Source organism: Rhopalosiphum maidis, chromosome 1 (genome assembly GCF_003676215.2).
Source record: "Rhopalosiphum maidis isolate BTI-1 chromosome 1, ASM367621v3, whole genome shotgun sequence".
Lineage (NCBI taxonomy): Eukaryota > Metazoa > Arthropoda > Insecta > Hemiptera > Aphididae > Rhopalosiphum > Rhopalosiphum maidis.
The window spans coordinates 19,045,078-19,060,719 of record NC_040877.1 but is presented as its reverse complement, the minus strand read 5'-3'; the positions used below and the strand labels follow the sequence as shown (position 1 = coordinate 19,060,719).

Genomic DNA, 15,642 nt, shown 5'->3' with positions numbered 1-15,642 from the left:
ATCCTAGACTAACAAATCATCTCCGTTAAGAATCGTTTTTCGTGTACAATGATACCTGTCATTGGCTCATTGCATTCAAATTTAACCATTATAGTGACCTACTCTCCATATCTACTAGACAGCAGAGCTGCAGAGCGATACCCACTTGTCCACCCTTTTTATTCTTGACAATAATATTAAGTAAACTTTACTATGCCATATTGCCATCAGTCCGCACGTATTCGTACAATCCTACAAACCTACTTCATAGTAACTACATAACCTAACTGAGATTGTGCCGCACTGCCATTAAGTCAGTAATCAGAATGAAATCTATAAAGAAAATTTATAAATCTTGTCACTAACCTCCGTACGTTCGTACACCTACTAGACGTATTACTACTACTAGGTACTACCTACTATTCGTGGTTCACACTATTTTTAATTTTTGCAGTGTTTATATAGGTTTTAATTGAACTTAATTATTTGTTATTACGTCCGCATACACGTAAAAGTGGACCACAATGCTACCGCCTGCCACTTGATTTCGAAGCATATAATAATATGTAGTTACTAATTCATGTATATCACAGAATAGGTTTCATCAATCCTATAGTAATATAATTACGTTCAATTCGAATGCTATAATACCGTTGGCCGTTGACGAATTATAATTCACTATCTGACCACCACCCACGTCTCATGTGGTTGATGGAAAAAGATTAGAATTTGGAAAATATAAACGTGTTAGTGCTCTCTTCTCAAATACCATTCATCTGGAGATAGTGTATTTTATTTACTTTCAAAAATATGTATATCCTATGTTATAATATTCTAACTAATGAAACATAAAATATAATATTAAATTGTTAATAAATATATATATATAGTGGTCAATAGACAATATTATGATACAATTATACCTAATTATTATTTAAAATTTACTACTCAGTAATTTCCAGATCTTGATTTGTCTTATCCAATCCCATACTTGAGCACTTCGTAGCGCTTTATCTGTAGTGGTGGCGAATTTTGTACTAAAAAAAAAAACCTAAGAAGGGGAACTCGTTCGCTACCACACAACAGGTTGTCCCAAGAATTTTTGTAAATACAAAACAGGTTGCTACCTGCTATCACTTTTTAGTTTTTTTCTTGTACTAATAATAATATCGACTATTATCGAGTTTATTTACCTACTTATCGTCCATTGTTAGTGTCGTGTTGGTGTTTTTCTTTAAAACGATAAACTTTCCCTCTTTGCGTTTTGAACATTAAATAAAATATTATATTTTAATTTGGATGTACCGATTTATTAATTTATGTATGAACGATTGAAATTATTTTGTGTAGTGTGTGTATCTTATGGTAATTTACTATATATATTGTGTTATTTGTATTTAACTATTGACAATACAAAAAATATATACCACTTTCTAATGGTTTCTCTTTTCAAATTTATTTAATAACTAAAATGTGATAATTATTTTAAGAATATTAATTATAATTGTTATTATTTATTTTTGTTTTAGACCTAACTAATGTGGATTGTTTCATATGATCACATTATTATTTATGTAGTCTAATATGTCCATTCGTACATAGATGTTTTATAATGTCTTGTGTTAGTGGACTACCAAAAAATTACAATGGCCAAAACACTGCAATCAGCCAGAAACAAAATGTGGTAATACCACCTAAGTATCAACCACCACCAAGTCCTAATCGTCAATATAATGTACAACTAAGCAGTTATCCACAAGCTAATATTGACAGGTAAATATAAATAGTTATGTATTGAATTTATTTATTGTAATGATTACAATTTTAAAATGGATATTATTAAATTGCAGGAGGCAACAAGGTGAAAAGTCATATGCCAATACTGCCGAAAATCATAGATATAGAACTTTGCCAGGAGAGCAACCTTCGGATATGCTGAAATTTGTACGAAAAATAGATTCGGACAATTCAAATAAAATATCTTCAGACCAGGTTGTATTCTACTTTGTTTTCATTAAAGTAGATTTTTTTAATTTTTTAATTTAATTGTTCAAGGTGGGGCAGTTAATGTCAGAAATTAATAACTTAAAAGAAGTGAATCAAAGACTGAATGATGAAAATCAAGAGTTACGAGATTTATGTTGTTTTTTGGATGATGATAGACAAAAAGGACGAAAATTAGCTAGAGAATGGCAGAGATTTGGAAGATATACAGCTTCTGTTATGAGACAAGAAGTAGCTGCATATCAAGTGAAATTAAGACATCTAGAAGCTAAACAACAGCATCTCATCGAAGACAACATTGAACTTAAGGTTTTTCTTTATTGTAAATTACCTATTTCTATATATCATAAATTAATTAAAATTTTGTGTATTAGGAATTATGTTTATACTTGGATGAAGAAAGAAGTGGTCCAAATAGATTGAGGGATAACTCTGTATGTAGAGTTTGTGGAAGTTCTACAGGTTCTGGAAATATACCTGAAGAATTACATAGAAGAGATGAAGGTGATGGAAGTAGTTCATCGACAAATGCTGATGAAAATATGATAACTGGTAATCAGAGTCAAGGTTCATATCATAGGCAGTTACATCAGTCAAATGGTTAGCAATACAAAAATTATTTTATTATAGATTTTTTTTAATATAATATCAAATATATATTTATTATTATAGATCAAAATTTACCATCAGATCAGAGATCATTGAATTATATTAGACAACTCGAAGCCAAGGTTAAAGAATTAGAAGAAGAAAAAACTAAACTATCTAATAAAATGATCCAAGAAGAAAAAATTGATCAAAAGATTAATAACTGGAATACTGATGGTTCTTTTCCTGTAAGTTATTTTAGGTCGTAAGTAGAGCAAGAATGTATTGTTTTTATAAAATGTGTGTTTTATTGTGTCTATTATAGTATTATCATGTTTTGAGCAGACAATTTTTTTTAATCATCATTCATCAACATTTAGAAAGGTTTCTGGTTAAAAAAAATGATTTATATTAAGAAAAACTGACTATAGTAGAAAATGGAAATATTTATACAAGGATTGCATTTTATAGATATGATGGTTTTCAAAATATTTCAAATAGTTAACAAATATTAAAGTACTATTTAGTTTATTATAAAATGTATGGATGAATAATGAAACCATAAGTTATACAAGCTAATATAATTGTACATAAATAGCTAAAAAACTAGTCATCGACATTATTAAGAAAATAAATATTATATTAAAATAGTTAGATGAATACATAACACATATATTTATTTTAGCAAAAATTGATTAATTAGCCAGATATTTTACTCCTTTTAATAAATTTGTCCTTTTATAATGTGCCGTTTTGATGTTGCTCAAAATTAAAAAAATCCTACTTATTAATTCTCATTGTAATTTTGATAATTCTGGAAAGATGTTACAACATTTGTTAAACAGTTAAATATATATTTAGTTTAATTATTTGTTTTTTTGCATACATTTTATATAATTTATGTTAATATTATTTTATTATTACCATAGAAAATGACACATCCAGAGTCAGTATTGACTGCACTTCAAGTATTGGAGTTACGTGAACAATTAGAAGGTAAAGGGGATGAGAATTGTAGTGGTGTAGACATGGAAGATGAAGAAAAAGCATTACTTAGAGAAATGTGCAATGTAATAAGTGAAATTTATTAATAAATATAATTATCTATCAAAATTAATTTTAAATTTTTATAGGTAGTATGGCGAAAATTGGAAGATGCTTAATAATATGTAAGACATTGTGACAGTGGATTAATATTTTGGATTTATAATAAGTAATAACTATGATCAAAAATCATTTAATTGTGATTATGCTTTTATATTTTATTTTTTTTTAGAATGATTCATATTAAAGTTAGTAATAATATTTAAAATCTGTACTATTAAATATTGTTAAAAGAAATATTTTGTAAAAAAAAATTTAAATATCAATCCTATCTTGTACTTAATTCTGAAAATAGTAGTTTTTATTGTATATTTTGTAATTTTTAGTATTTTATTCATACATTTCATATTATATACATATTTTAAAGTTAAATTTCATCTATATATTTACTCTAAATGAAGTGTAGACTAGTAATATTTAGATTAATATTATTAATACATTTTTTTAAATTTTTTTTGGCTACACCAATATTTGTTGTCTATGTCAATCTCTCACATAATATAGGAATGAAGATATTCTGTACAATTATGACTCTCTGGTTCAGTTTTAGGCAAAGGCACCTGTTATATATTTTATAAAGAAGAATATTTCCTGTGCATTGACTGGATTGATTATTAATATTTAAATTTTTTATGAATATTAGCATCTTTTAATTAAAAATAATTTTGATTATTTTTAACAACTAATAACTTATTCAAAAATGTAAGTATTAAAAATCTATTCAGTCAATGTGCAGGAAATATTCTTCCAAATAAAATATATAATAGATAGCTTTATCCTAAATTGAACCAAAGAGTTTTAATTCTGGAACAGAATATCTTTGATCTTATATTATGTGGGAGATACGCAGAGAAAACAAATGTTGGTGCTGAGGCTCCTTAAGTAAAAATGATTTATATTAATAAATTATAACCATAGGCGTAAACTGGGGGGGGGCAAAGGAGGCATTGCTTCCCTAGAATAAATTAGGGGTAAGTAATATAACAATTATCAATAACATATTAATAAATAAATATAAATTTGCCCCCTCCAATAAATTTCCAAGTTACTCTCATAATTATAACTAACTATTTAATTTTCTTTTAAAAATTAAAATTTAATAATATCTACTCATATAATTAATTTTATTTAATTATTTAATGAATTTTATTATATTTAAAAGATGAATGGTAGGCTGCACTTTGTGATATACATATTTTTTATATTCAATTGATTGCCTATCAACTTAAACAAAACTACCAAAAAACAGTTATTTAAAAAAAAAATCCATAAAAAATTATAATAATATCAAGCATATGTTTCCCCCCTTTCTGGTAGAGAACATGTCCAAATATCAAAACTACCCACCTTGATCTTGCAATTTGACACCGTGTGATTGTTTTTTATGGGGATACATAAAGTCACAAGTTTACCTGAACAAACCATGCAATTAGTTTGATGTTAAAGATATGAAATATCAATATGTGATCGGGTGATGAAGAATTTCATGGACCAAGGGATCGCATGTAGGGCTAGTAGGGGAGCATATGCTCGATATTATTATTCATGTTTACACTTCAACCTTTTTTGAAGAGAAGATATGTTTTTTGTTATTTTTAGATAAATAAATTTGATATATAGCAGTTTAAAATCCAGCTTTCTTTTTGAGACACTTATATTTAAAATAAATTAGTTCTTGTATTTTAGTTTTAACAATTAATTGAATACTAAACTCAATAAAATTTCTAATTTATCAGAAACATTATAAAGCTGGTGATTGAAAATATATATGTATACATTATAACTTATAAATAATTAGTAATATATTATATAAGAATAGAAATGTATTAAATTCAATTTTGAAAGGAAATATTGATTTTTTTACATAATAATTATTAATAGTATAAATAGTATATAACATAGTATTAATGATACATTTTCTATAAAAATATAACACAATTTACATAATATTAATAGTACACATTTGATATTAACCAATTATTTTAAATAATTTTCAAAAAGTGATTCTAATTTGTATTTTTTTAAATAATGTGTGAAATATGTTTTGCTTTAAAGTTGTTTATAATTATTTATACCTAACAGTTTGATACTATCCATATTTAAAATATTAAAAAAAATCAAAATAAGTTAAATTTTAAGGTACAAATATTAAGTATAAGTTTATAATTATATCTACATCTATTGCCATTAATGCATTTAGAAACTAATAGAAAAGATTTTCAATTTATTATTTGTTAACATTTACACTTAATTATTAGTTTAAGATAATTTTAAAAATGATTTATGATCCTATTAATTTTATCTGTTGAAATACTAACTATAAATCTTTTATCGTCAGTATTTACTATTTTAATTTTTAATATTAATTAAGATATTTCGTAAATGTACTGTATTTAAGTAATTTTATTTTTAAATTACATGTTGTTTATTTATTTTTCTATTTTAAATATTTATTATTATGCCGTTACTTGCCATTTACAGTATTTAAAATGGATTTAATTTGTTACAATTAATACAAAATATTTAATTTTATGTTAACTATATTTAAAAAAAAAAACATCCTTAAAGCATATATTATGTGATTTATTTAATAAAATTATATTTTTGTTCATAAATAACATTATTATACATGTATAATTGTTATTTAATTCCAATTTTCTTATTACTATTATCTCAGGACTGTCTAAGGTGTTTAATTTCCCACTTCAAAGTTCACTTAATATGTGGTTTCTTTGACAATTCACCAATCATAATCCCCCAATGCATTTCATCTATAAATATTATAAATCTTAATCTTGAATGAAAAAAAATAAATAATTTTAATAATTTGTAGGGAAGTATTATTATACATATTCTATTCATTCTAATTCTACTAAAAAAATGTTGGTATACATTGTATGTTTGTGCCAAAGGCTTTAATTACTAATCAAAAATAACTAAAATTGTACCAAAAAATTTATTTATTTTTTATTAAAGGCAACGGTGTTTTAATTTTTAGTTTATGATATGCTTTATAAGTTGAAGAGTTGTTGATACTTTAAAAATATGAAATTTTTTTTTGGTTGTACCATTACATAGACCATAGTTCATAGACTAATGGTCAACAAATGGCTAGTTGTGAACCATTTCTGGACTTTGGAAGGCAGAAAACTGGACTGTCAAAATATGTAAAATAATTAGGTTATATTATAAAAAATTGATAAGGATATTCATATTTTAGTCTGGACCTCATTTATTTATTATTTTAATCTTCTGGACTCCAAGAGAAATATTTGGAACAGCACAATTTATTTTTTAGAACACTTTAAATATAAATTTGGAATTAAAAGTACCTATAAAAATGATTTATGTGTAAATTTGTAAGATAAATACAGTTATTTCATTATTAGTATTATTACATATATACTTGAAATTATAGTTTGTATGAGATTGAGATATTTAGATAATTTGTAAATTTAAATCATCAGTGAGTGTGAATATTTTTTAACTATGATTATTGAAATAGTAACCTTATTACAAATATAAATATATAATATGTTAACTAAAAAGGTGAAATGTCAAATTATACACAGCATCCCTATTTAATATTAATTATGTATTGATATCAATATTGATGAAATAGGTCAGAAAGTTTAATATTTTTAATCTGTCTCTTACAAGTGTCCTTGGTGATTCATACACCATAAAATTTAAGCAGATATGCCAGATAATTAAAATATTATAATGTTTTGTACCTATAAATACAATTTATTGATAGATAAAAGAGCTATGATATGAATTTGAATATAATTTAATGTATTAACACTATTGTCACTATTAATGAAGGTATTATTTATTTAGATGAGGTGTACAATACATATGAATAAACTACCTAAAAAAATTATTTTTAAATATTCCTTAACTAATGTTATTCCATAGATATGACGGTAATTGGAAAGTATTAAAATATTAAATTTAAAATGAAACTCTAATGTGGATTTTTAATCAAGTAATCGATTTTGGTTATAGTTTGTGGCGTGTTTTTTTTTTTAATACTATAATATAAATATTAAATACCTATGAATTATAATATATCTTAACAATAATTAATTATTTAAAGAAAAAATGACAAGAACAGAAAAATTAAATTAAATTAATTTTATATTAATGATAACAATGGTAATAACCGATAAAGACTGGTGAAGTGTAACAATACTTTTTTTTATTTTGTTTACAAGTAATATACAATCTATACAAATTAGCACAATCGGTACCTATAGTAAGTAAGATCAGAAAATAAACAATTTGGTTTTGTGATTAAGGAGCCACTCATTATAGTAACACTCAGCTTTGAGTTAAATATTAATTAATAATACTTAAAATAGAAAAAGAAATGAACGATTTTCGTATAAAATTCATACATTTAAAGCTAATTTGGAGAATAAAATTGAGGAATGTCTTTGTTATAGTAGCATTATAAGTGGAAAGAGCATTTAAGACAGAATATTTAAGATTAAGAGAAAAGATAATTTAGATGAATTATTGTATATAATGTGAGAGAGGACAACTGGACTGGACAAGTAGTGAAGAAATGTTGAAAAAGTTACAAGTGCCCCTACCCCACAATGGCATAATAAGGAAGGGTGTAGATGTGCAGTATGGACTGTTCATTGTTATTACACCCCAATTTGTAGAAGGGTATGGTAACAGGTTATGGCCAGTGCGTGGGCTTGGTTATGTGTATAGGTAATTTTAGTATTGTCTAGATATTAAATCTTTTTTATTTTGTTTAGATACTCGGGATACTCTCTCCAAACACAAGCTATGCTTATTGAAGGGGTATCATGTACCTACACTTTTTTAGTATATATTTTTTTATTATTGTTCATGATTTAATAATAAATAAAATTAAAAAAAAATTAATTAATCCAGAACTAATGTATCTACTTGAGTAAACTGTAAAGTATATCTATGTACCTCATACATCCATTTCATTATAGGAATAAATTAGTAATATACAACATTTTTACAGCAAAGTGTTTTAAATTTAGTTTGAATAAAATGACCCATTATACATTTTATAGATTATACACAATACGCATTCATATATGTGCATATGTGTTATGCATACATTTCATAAGTTTCAAAAAATTGTATAGTCTTTCTCCTATATTTTTTTAAAGTTTTTCAACAAATTTCAAGTTTTTAATTAGAGAAAATTATAAAATGTGCTAAGTACGTTATTTCTAAACATCCGATATAGCCATATAGGTATGTGTTGTGTGAACGTTTAAGGTTTATGCATGAATTTTGTATTGTATATTTATAATAAAATTAGGTAGAATGATTGAGTTACATAAATATATTATTAGATTTTATAACGACAACGAAAAGTCGATAACATGTTATAAACGACAAGACAAAATAGATTTCTAGATGTGGTATATCTACAAGTTACAACCTACGAGACGTGTGATGTATTTAGTGTCTATTATTATCGCTAATAGGAAAAATCATTCCGATCAAATTAATAAAAAGAAAATGGTTTTATTAATTAAATTAAAAATCTGTTTAGTTTTGTTAAATAAATATTTTTGAAGTATTTATAATCTTCTATAATAAATATTACTATATAGGTAATTTTAAAATGTATATTGTAGGGGGTGCTGTGGCAAAGTCCACCCCTCCCCCCCAAATAAGCCAAAAGCCAAATTTACGCCTATGGTCTTTTTATTCCAGTCGGTTGCATATAATGTTCTAGAAAAAAAATCGACAGAATCAGAGAATTTAGGTTGGCAGAGTACTCAAATATATACTTTCTGGTCAAATATTATATATACTTTCTAGTATAATATTATTTTGACGGGTAGAGAGCGCAGAGCGTAGTTAGTAAGAGTATGGTACTATGGTCATAGTGTATTGATGTCACGCAATAGCAGCTGCAGCTGTTCCTGATATAGTGATATCGCTACCGCGCGTGTTGGGAGAAACAATTATACATTTATTATTTAATAATAGTGGTGGATAACGCTGCAATATCGTTGATTATTTGTTCGATTATATTGGTCCGTCACGCAATCTCGCAATTTGCAGTTTCACATTGAATAATAATAAATAATAATTTAATTTTGATATCGAGTATTGAGTGAGCTGTAAGTTTTTGCGTAAATGTATGTTTTTTTTTAAATTGTTCTACGATACACTTAAATAATCATTATTTAATATTTTGACGCTAATTTATTTCAGCAAACGAAGGTTCAGTACTTTCATTTAATTGTTTTGCTCTATTAATACATTGTTACTATGAATCCATCTGTTTGAAGGGCAGTCAGTAAGCGTAAGTATAATTATGTATTTTATAACATATACATAGGTTAAATGTAAAAACAAAAAATTGTACTAAAATATGTTATAAATTTTAAATGTATGTATTTATTATTAAAAAAATAGAAAAATTTACCCACCCACCTCAACACTTTCAATTTATTTTTTATTTTAGTATCTCAAAATGGGTATGAGTAAGAGGACAGCGCTGCTTTCAGCAGTCATAGTGACATTTGGTCTTGGTACAATGTATTTAGGGTAAATAAAATAAATTAAAAATATTAATATTGTATAGGTATTTGAATAATCTTGTTTATTTCACAGATTGAATATGAAAACTCCACGCCCTCCAAAAGATCCTCATAGTTGGGACATTCTTATATTCACACAAACATGGCCAAACACATTATGTTATTCGTGGAAAAGTCAAAATGCTGCACACACATGTAACTTACCATCTGACAAGAATATTTGGACAGTTCATGGCATATGGTTTGTATAATTCTTATTTTTGATTTCTAGTTTTTGAGAATTATATTACTCTTTTACTTTTAAAATACCAGACAAATGGTCTAATGGTAATTTAAACTTCATAAAATCAAATTAATTTATCTAAATAATATAAACAATTAGGTCTAAGAAATTTTATCTCATTAATTAATTTCCAAAGTACAAAATACAATTAATTTACTTATGCTTATGAGAAATAAAGATGGTGATAGAAGTATTATTCAGTCTAACCAAAGACTAAAGATAAAGGAAAAACAAATTAATGTAAGTTTCTTATTCCAAAATTGGCAGCGTATTACAACTGGTTAGTTGTATTGTATGCTTATACAATTCATGTTTTTAGTTAAATAAAAAGTATTCAGAACTCTTTTAATATTTACCCTGAGACATGAAATGTAAAAAAAAAGTATTTCTTAGATAAATAAAAAGTTATATTTTCTTTTTTTTCTGTTTTATTAATCTACTTTGAAAAAAATGTATTGAACAAATTTAAAATTTAAAGTTAAGGATTAAATTACAGTTGGACTTCATTCATTAGATCTACAGTTTCAACTAATTTGATCTTGCCTGCATTATTAGGTGTTGTGAGTTTCAGAGTTTGTGACTTAGTGAGAATAAATTTAAAAGCAATGAAAATAATTTTAACATTGCATCTAAAATATATTGTAAACATAACTTCCAATTTTGTTTGTTGAAAATTTTTCTACAGTTTTTGGTAGTTTTTCCTTGTATTTAAAATAGCACAACAAACATAGTAGAACCAATACATTTTGTGATAGAATATATGTTTAAAATTCTATTATTTAATTATTTTAAAAATGTTCATACTTTTTGTTTAGGCCTACAAAATATGGCACTGAAGGCCCACAATTTTGTAACAAATCTTTGGTGTTTAATCCTACTTCTATTTATGGTATAAAAGATAAATTAAATCAATATTGGCCAGATATAGAACTTTCACCTAGTAATACTACGGAAGGAAATTCTTCAACCATAATGACATCACACAAAAAACAAAGTATTTGGTTTCATGAATGGGAGAAACATGGTACATGTGCTGTAGTACTGCCGGCCTTGGACTCAGAATTTAAATACTTCTTTCAAGGCATTGAATGGTCTGAAAAGTACAATATGAGGGACGTTTTAGAAAAAAGTAATATCAAAATAAATAGTACATTAAATGTAGCTGATTATTGGAAAGCTGTGAAGTCGGTTTTGAATACAAATGCATGGATCGATTGTGTAACTAAACATGTAAGTTTATAGTTTGAATATATAAAAATAATATTCATAATAATTTATAATCATCACAAATAATTTTAATAAGAAATTAAAATAATATGAGATGGATTAATTTTTATAGGATACAAAAGAACAAATGTTGGCTGAAATTAGAATATGTTTTGATAAAACTTTAAAACAAATTGATTGTGATGGAATTATGAAACCTCGACGGGGGTCAACAAAGAAGTCTCATTTATTAACTAATTGTGACATGAAGAAACCTATTTTGTACTTGGACTATGTTCCAGAACAGAATATTTCTACTAATGCTAATTCTACAGACTCCAATTCTACTTCTACTGATTCTAATCTTACAAACTTAAATTCTACTGTTGATGAGTAAATTATAATTATATTTATTAACTAATAATTTGCTTTTTTTTTATTCCACCTTTTATAGTTTAGTTAAAATTAACACAATCTGTATATTTAAATGCTACTAATCGCATGGTAATAAAAAATAAAAATAGACAACTTTCCAAAATACTATGTTTTCAGGCATTCAAAGCTGTTATACAGGTTAAAACGAAAAGTATTTGATCACTCAAATGAGTGGATAACTAAAAGTCCTCGTCACTTTAACAGATCACAATCATATCAGCCTCGCACAAATACTTCATATAATCATAATTTAAATCGATCAAATTCATTCCCTTATATACAACGGTACATCATTTTTATTTGTTATTAATTTATTACTTTTAACATACTAAAAATCTAAACAGTTTTTGAACACTCAAAATGTTAATCAATATTAAAATTATTTTAATATTTTCTATTAGAATTTGTTTACTGCTGGAACATTAATAAAGGTAATAACTAATAACAGTAATAATTAAATAAATACACTAGGAACTTAGCTATATCAATAAATATCAGGTATAGATGGTATTTATTTCCAAATTCCAAAATAGGTTTAATTTTTTTCAATAATTATTAAAAACTTTGACAGGATACTTAATTCACCTGGTGTTGGGAACTATCTTATTTTTAATAAAATCTTTATAAAATTTACTATTCTTGCTTTGCTTACCTTGGTACAAGATAGTATAACAGTATTAATTTGAAAGCAATGATATATAATTTTAAAAATAGTTTCTGATCTCTAGATTTTTAAGTATATTTCTTCAATATTAATTCAATGCTTATCTTTCCTTGTCTTAGAATGCTGGTTTAATATGTCAATTTCTCTATTAATTCTATACTACTTATTCAATCATGAAAATATGTAATATGTATATTTACTTTAATCTATTACTAATTATTATTAAAATGTAATATATGATTGTTATTTATCTATTAATGTAAATGCTCCTGAGGACTCAAGCACAGAACATAATTAATTATTACAATATATAATATAAACATGATATGACAATGATTAAAAAATGTATAATCTATTAAATTGAATATTCATTATTCATGAATCATGATAAGTACTAGCGCTTAATTTGGACGACCCAAGATATACATTTGTGTATTTAAACTTCAATATTATTGTATTGCCCACTTTTTCAATTGATTGGCCTGAAAATGAATACACTCCAAACATCAATATAATTATTAAAATAAAATAAGTTACAATTTATTCTAAGTTCAATGAGATATACTTAACTGTAGTTAACTTTTTGATATTAAAAGTACATAAAAATATTTAATTGAATAAAAATCGATTTCTTAATGATAAATAATAGAACTAGATACACAGTTCCACCAAAACAAATATTGTTAAGCTCTGCTTCCATCCAGAAGAATTCTGTTCTGTGGTAGAACATTTTAACTTGCATAAAATAATAAGGTTATATTTGGTTACCTATTTAAGATGAATTTGCAATATTTTTAAAAACTATTATACAATTATGCAGTGTACGATATAGTATATAAATACCCAAACAGTTAATTTATTTTTATTTCTAAGTAATCACTATTTCTTATATTTAATATATCATAGTAAATATGCAGTGATTGCATAAATGTACTTGAATAAATTATTTAAAGTAGTGACTGTATACTTAAATCCAATTAAGTGTACATAAAATTATATAATAGTATAGTATGAGATGTATAATTGATAATTGTTTAATGTTATAATATCAAAGTTTCAAACATATTGCATATTTGTTGAGAAAATCTTATTTATTTTTATATGAAACAGATTAAAACACATTTTTCTGTCATTAAGTGCTACTGGTATCAATTTAACGATTTTTTTTTTCTTTTGTGAATGGAACGGTTTGATTTCTTTTCTTTAGTGTTCATATTTATTATATTATAATCATGAAGTCTATGATCTATTAAAAAAGAACAACAGTATTGCTTATAATAAATGTTTTTATATTATTTTTATTATGTGGATATAGCAAAGAATGGGATGTATTAGTATTTTCTCAATCATGGCCATATACTTTTTGTCATACCTGGACTGTTAATTCAGATACTCACATATGCAATTTACCAGCCAATCGTAATCAGTGGACAATACATGGAATTTGGTATTTATATGATATACCTATTTAACTAAAAATACATGTTTTTCTTATTTTTTTAATTTAATTTTAGGCCATCTAAGATTGGAAGCTTTGGTCCAGCTTATTGTAACAACCAAACAGCATTTAGTATAAATTCATTAGATACCATTATTCCAGAATTACACAATCGTTGGACAGAAATTAAAGCGTCAAAGGCATGGTCAAAGAAACGAGAAGGCGATCTGTGGAAACACGAATGGATAAAACATGGAACTTGTGCTAAATCACTGTCAGCTTTAGATTCAGAATTTAAATATTTTAAACAAGGGTTAGATTGGTCCAAGCAATATGTACTAACCGATATATTGGAACAGGGAGGCATTAAGCCTAATGGCAGTTATCCAGTTAATCAAATTTGGCATACCTTAAGAACTGGATTGGGTAAAAACCCACATATCGATTGTTTTTACGAAAGTGTATGTATTATATTTAAAATTAGTTGTGAAAGATAATAATTTAAATCATTATTTTTTTAGGGTACCAACATACCTTATATTGATGAAGTGCGTTTATGTTTTGACAAAACATTGTCATTGGTTGATTGTGATCCTTTTAGAAGAAACAGTAATAAACCATCTACAAATTGTCCTTTTAATAAAAATATAAATTACTTGGGAGCTGTATTTTAATCTTCTTGGAATATCTTATAGTTAAATTGTAAAATTATTATCTGTGTGGTATGCTAAGATCAGAAAGTTTTGAATACAATAAACCGAATAGGAGATATGGATATAATGCAATCATGTCACTTTTAACTATAATGTTTTAATTAAAATTTCAGTTACATTTTTAAATACATAAAAAATATTCAAACAATATATTCTTGAGTAGTTAACAATTTAAGTAATTAATTTTATAGTAGTAGGTACATTTTAAATCTGTTTTGCTAAATATTAGCAGGTTAGTTCTAATAAAGCTTTGTATTTTATGCATTTTAACTTTATAATTTTTAATTTATATATATTTGTGTATTTTGTACTTTAAATACATTGCTTATTCATATTGTTGAAATCTCAAATGTATTATTTATACTCTTATTTTTAAATGGTCAAATTGATTAATTAGGTATCTTTCTAACTTGTAGAAATATATCAATTAGTATAAAAATTAAGAAAATATTGTTAAAAGTTAAAAAGACATTAAACTAAATAATTAAGTTTTGAAAAAAATAAAAGAATCAACCATAGTTATGATTTAGATTTATTTTACTATGTATATTAGTTATTTTTTCCTAATCAAATAATCTTATTATTAAATATTAAGTAATTATATATTTTATAATATAATTTTTTTTGTGAAAGAAAGGCTTCAACAACTAGATAATTAGCCAACAATTACTCTT

General features: G+C 25.1%; 2 protein-coding genes across 6 annotated transcripts; both read left to right on the top strand.

The window, feature by feature from the left end:
• The first annotated feature begins 1,150 nt into the window (after positions 1-1,150).
• Positions 1,151-3,866, top strand: LOC113560830 (coiled-coil domain-containing protein 85C). 3 transcript variants are annotated; one of them, XM_026966925.1, is made up of 8 exons: positions 1,151-1,330; positions 1,509-1,752; positions 1,830-1,971; positions 2,035-2,292; positions 2,358-2,583; positions 2,656-2,819; positions 3,501-3,641; positions 3,709-3,863. In XM_026966925.1, exons 2-8 carry the CDS (start codon positions 1,592-1,594, stop codon positions 3,742-3,744), a joined length of 1,128 nt encoding a protein of 375 aa, XP_026822726.1. In that variant the 5' UTR covers positions 1,151-1,330; positions 1,509-1,591; the 3' UTR covers positions 3,745-3,863. The 3 variants fall into 3 exon arrangements, with proteins under 3 accessions (XP_026822726.1, XP_026822725.1, XP_026822727.1); XM_026966924.1 differs by having other exon boundaries at positions 1,152-1,344; XM_026966926.1 differs by having other exon boundaries at positions 1,154-1,344; positions 3,705-3,866.
• Positions 3,867-9,648: 5,782 nt separating this feature from the next.
• LOC113549556 lies at positions 9,649-15,040 on the top strand. Of its 3 annotated transcripts, none has more exons than XM_026950913.1 (10): positions 9,649-9,806; positions 9,901-9,991; positions 10,154-10,236; positions 10,303-10,470; positions 11,328-11,742; positions 11,852-12,111; positions 12,271-12,438; positions 14,133-14,264; positions 14,332-14,716; positions 14,777-15,040. In XM_026950913.1, exons 3-10 carry the CDS (start codon positions 10,163-10,165, stop codon positions 14,927-14,929), a joined length of 1,755 nt encoding a protein of 584 aa, XP_026806714.1. In that variant the 5' UTR covers positions 9,649-9,806; positions 9,901-9,991; positions 10,154-10,162; the 3' UTR covers positions 14,930-15,040. The 3 variants fall into 3 exon arrangements, with proteins under 3 accessions (XP_026806714.1, XP_026806713.1, XP_026806715.1); XM_026950912.1 differs by having other exon boundaries at positions 9,650-9,824; XM_026950914.1 differs by lacking the exon at positions 12,271-12,438 and having other exon boundaries at positions 9,651-9,824.
• The last annotated feature ends 602 nt before the right edge of the window (positions 15,041-15,642 follow it).

Coding starts and splice junctions, on each gene's coding strand:
- LOC113560830 (XM_026966925.1), top strand. CDS start 1,592: ATGTCTTGTGTTAGTGGACTACCAAAAAATTACAATGGCCAAAACACT. Junction 1,753..1,829: donor CCACAAGCTAATATTGACAG/GTAAATATAAAT, acceptor ATTAAATTGCAG/GAGGCAACAAGGTGAAAAGT. Junction 2,820..3,500: donor ATACTGATGGTTCTTTTCCT/GTAAGTTATTTT, acceptor TTATTACCATAG/AAAATGACACATCCAGAGTC.
- LOC113549556 (XM_026950913.1), top strand. CDS start 10,163: ATGGGTATGAGTAAGAGGACAGCGCTGCTTTCAGCAGTCATAGTGACA. Junction 10,237..10,302: donor CTTGGTACAATGTATTTAGG/GTAAATAAAATA, acceptor TTTATTTCACAG/ATTGAATATGAAAACTCCAC. Junction 11,743..11,851: donor TCGATTGTGTAACTAAACAT/GTAAGTTTATAG, acceptor TAATTTTTATAG/GATACAAAAGAACAAATGTT.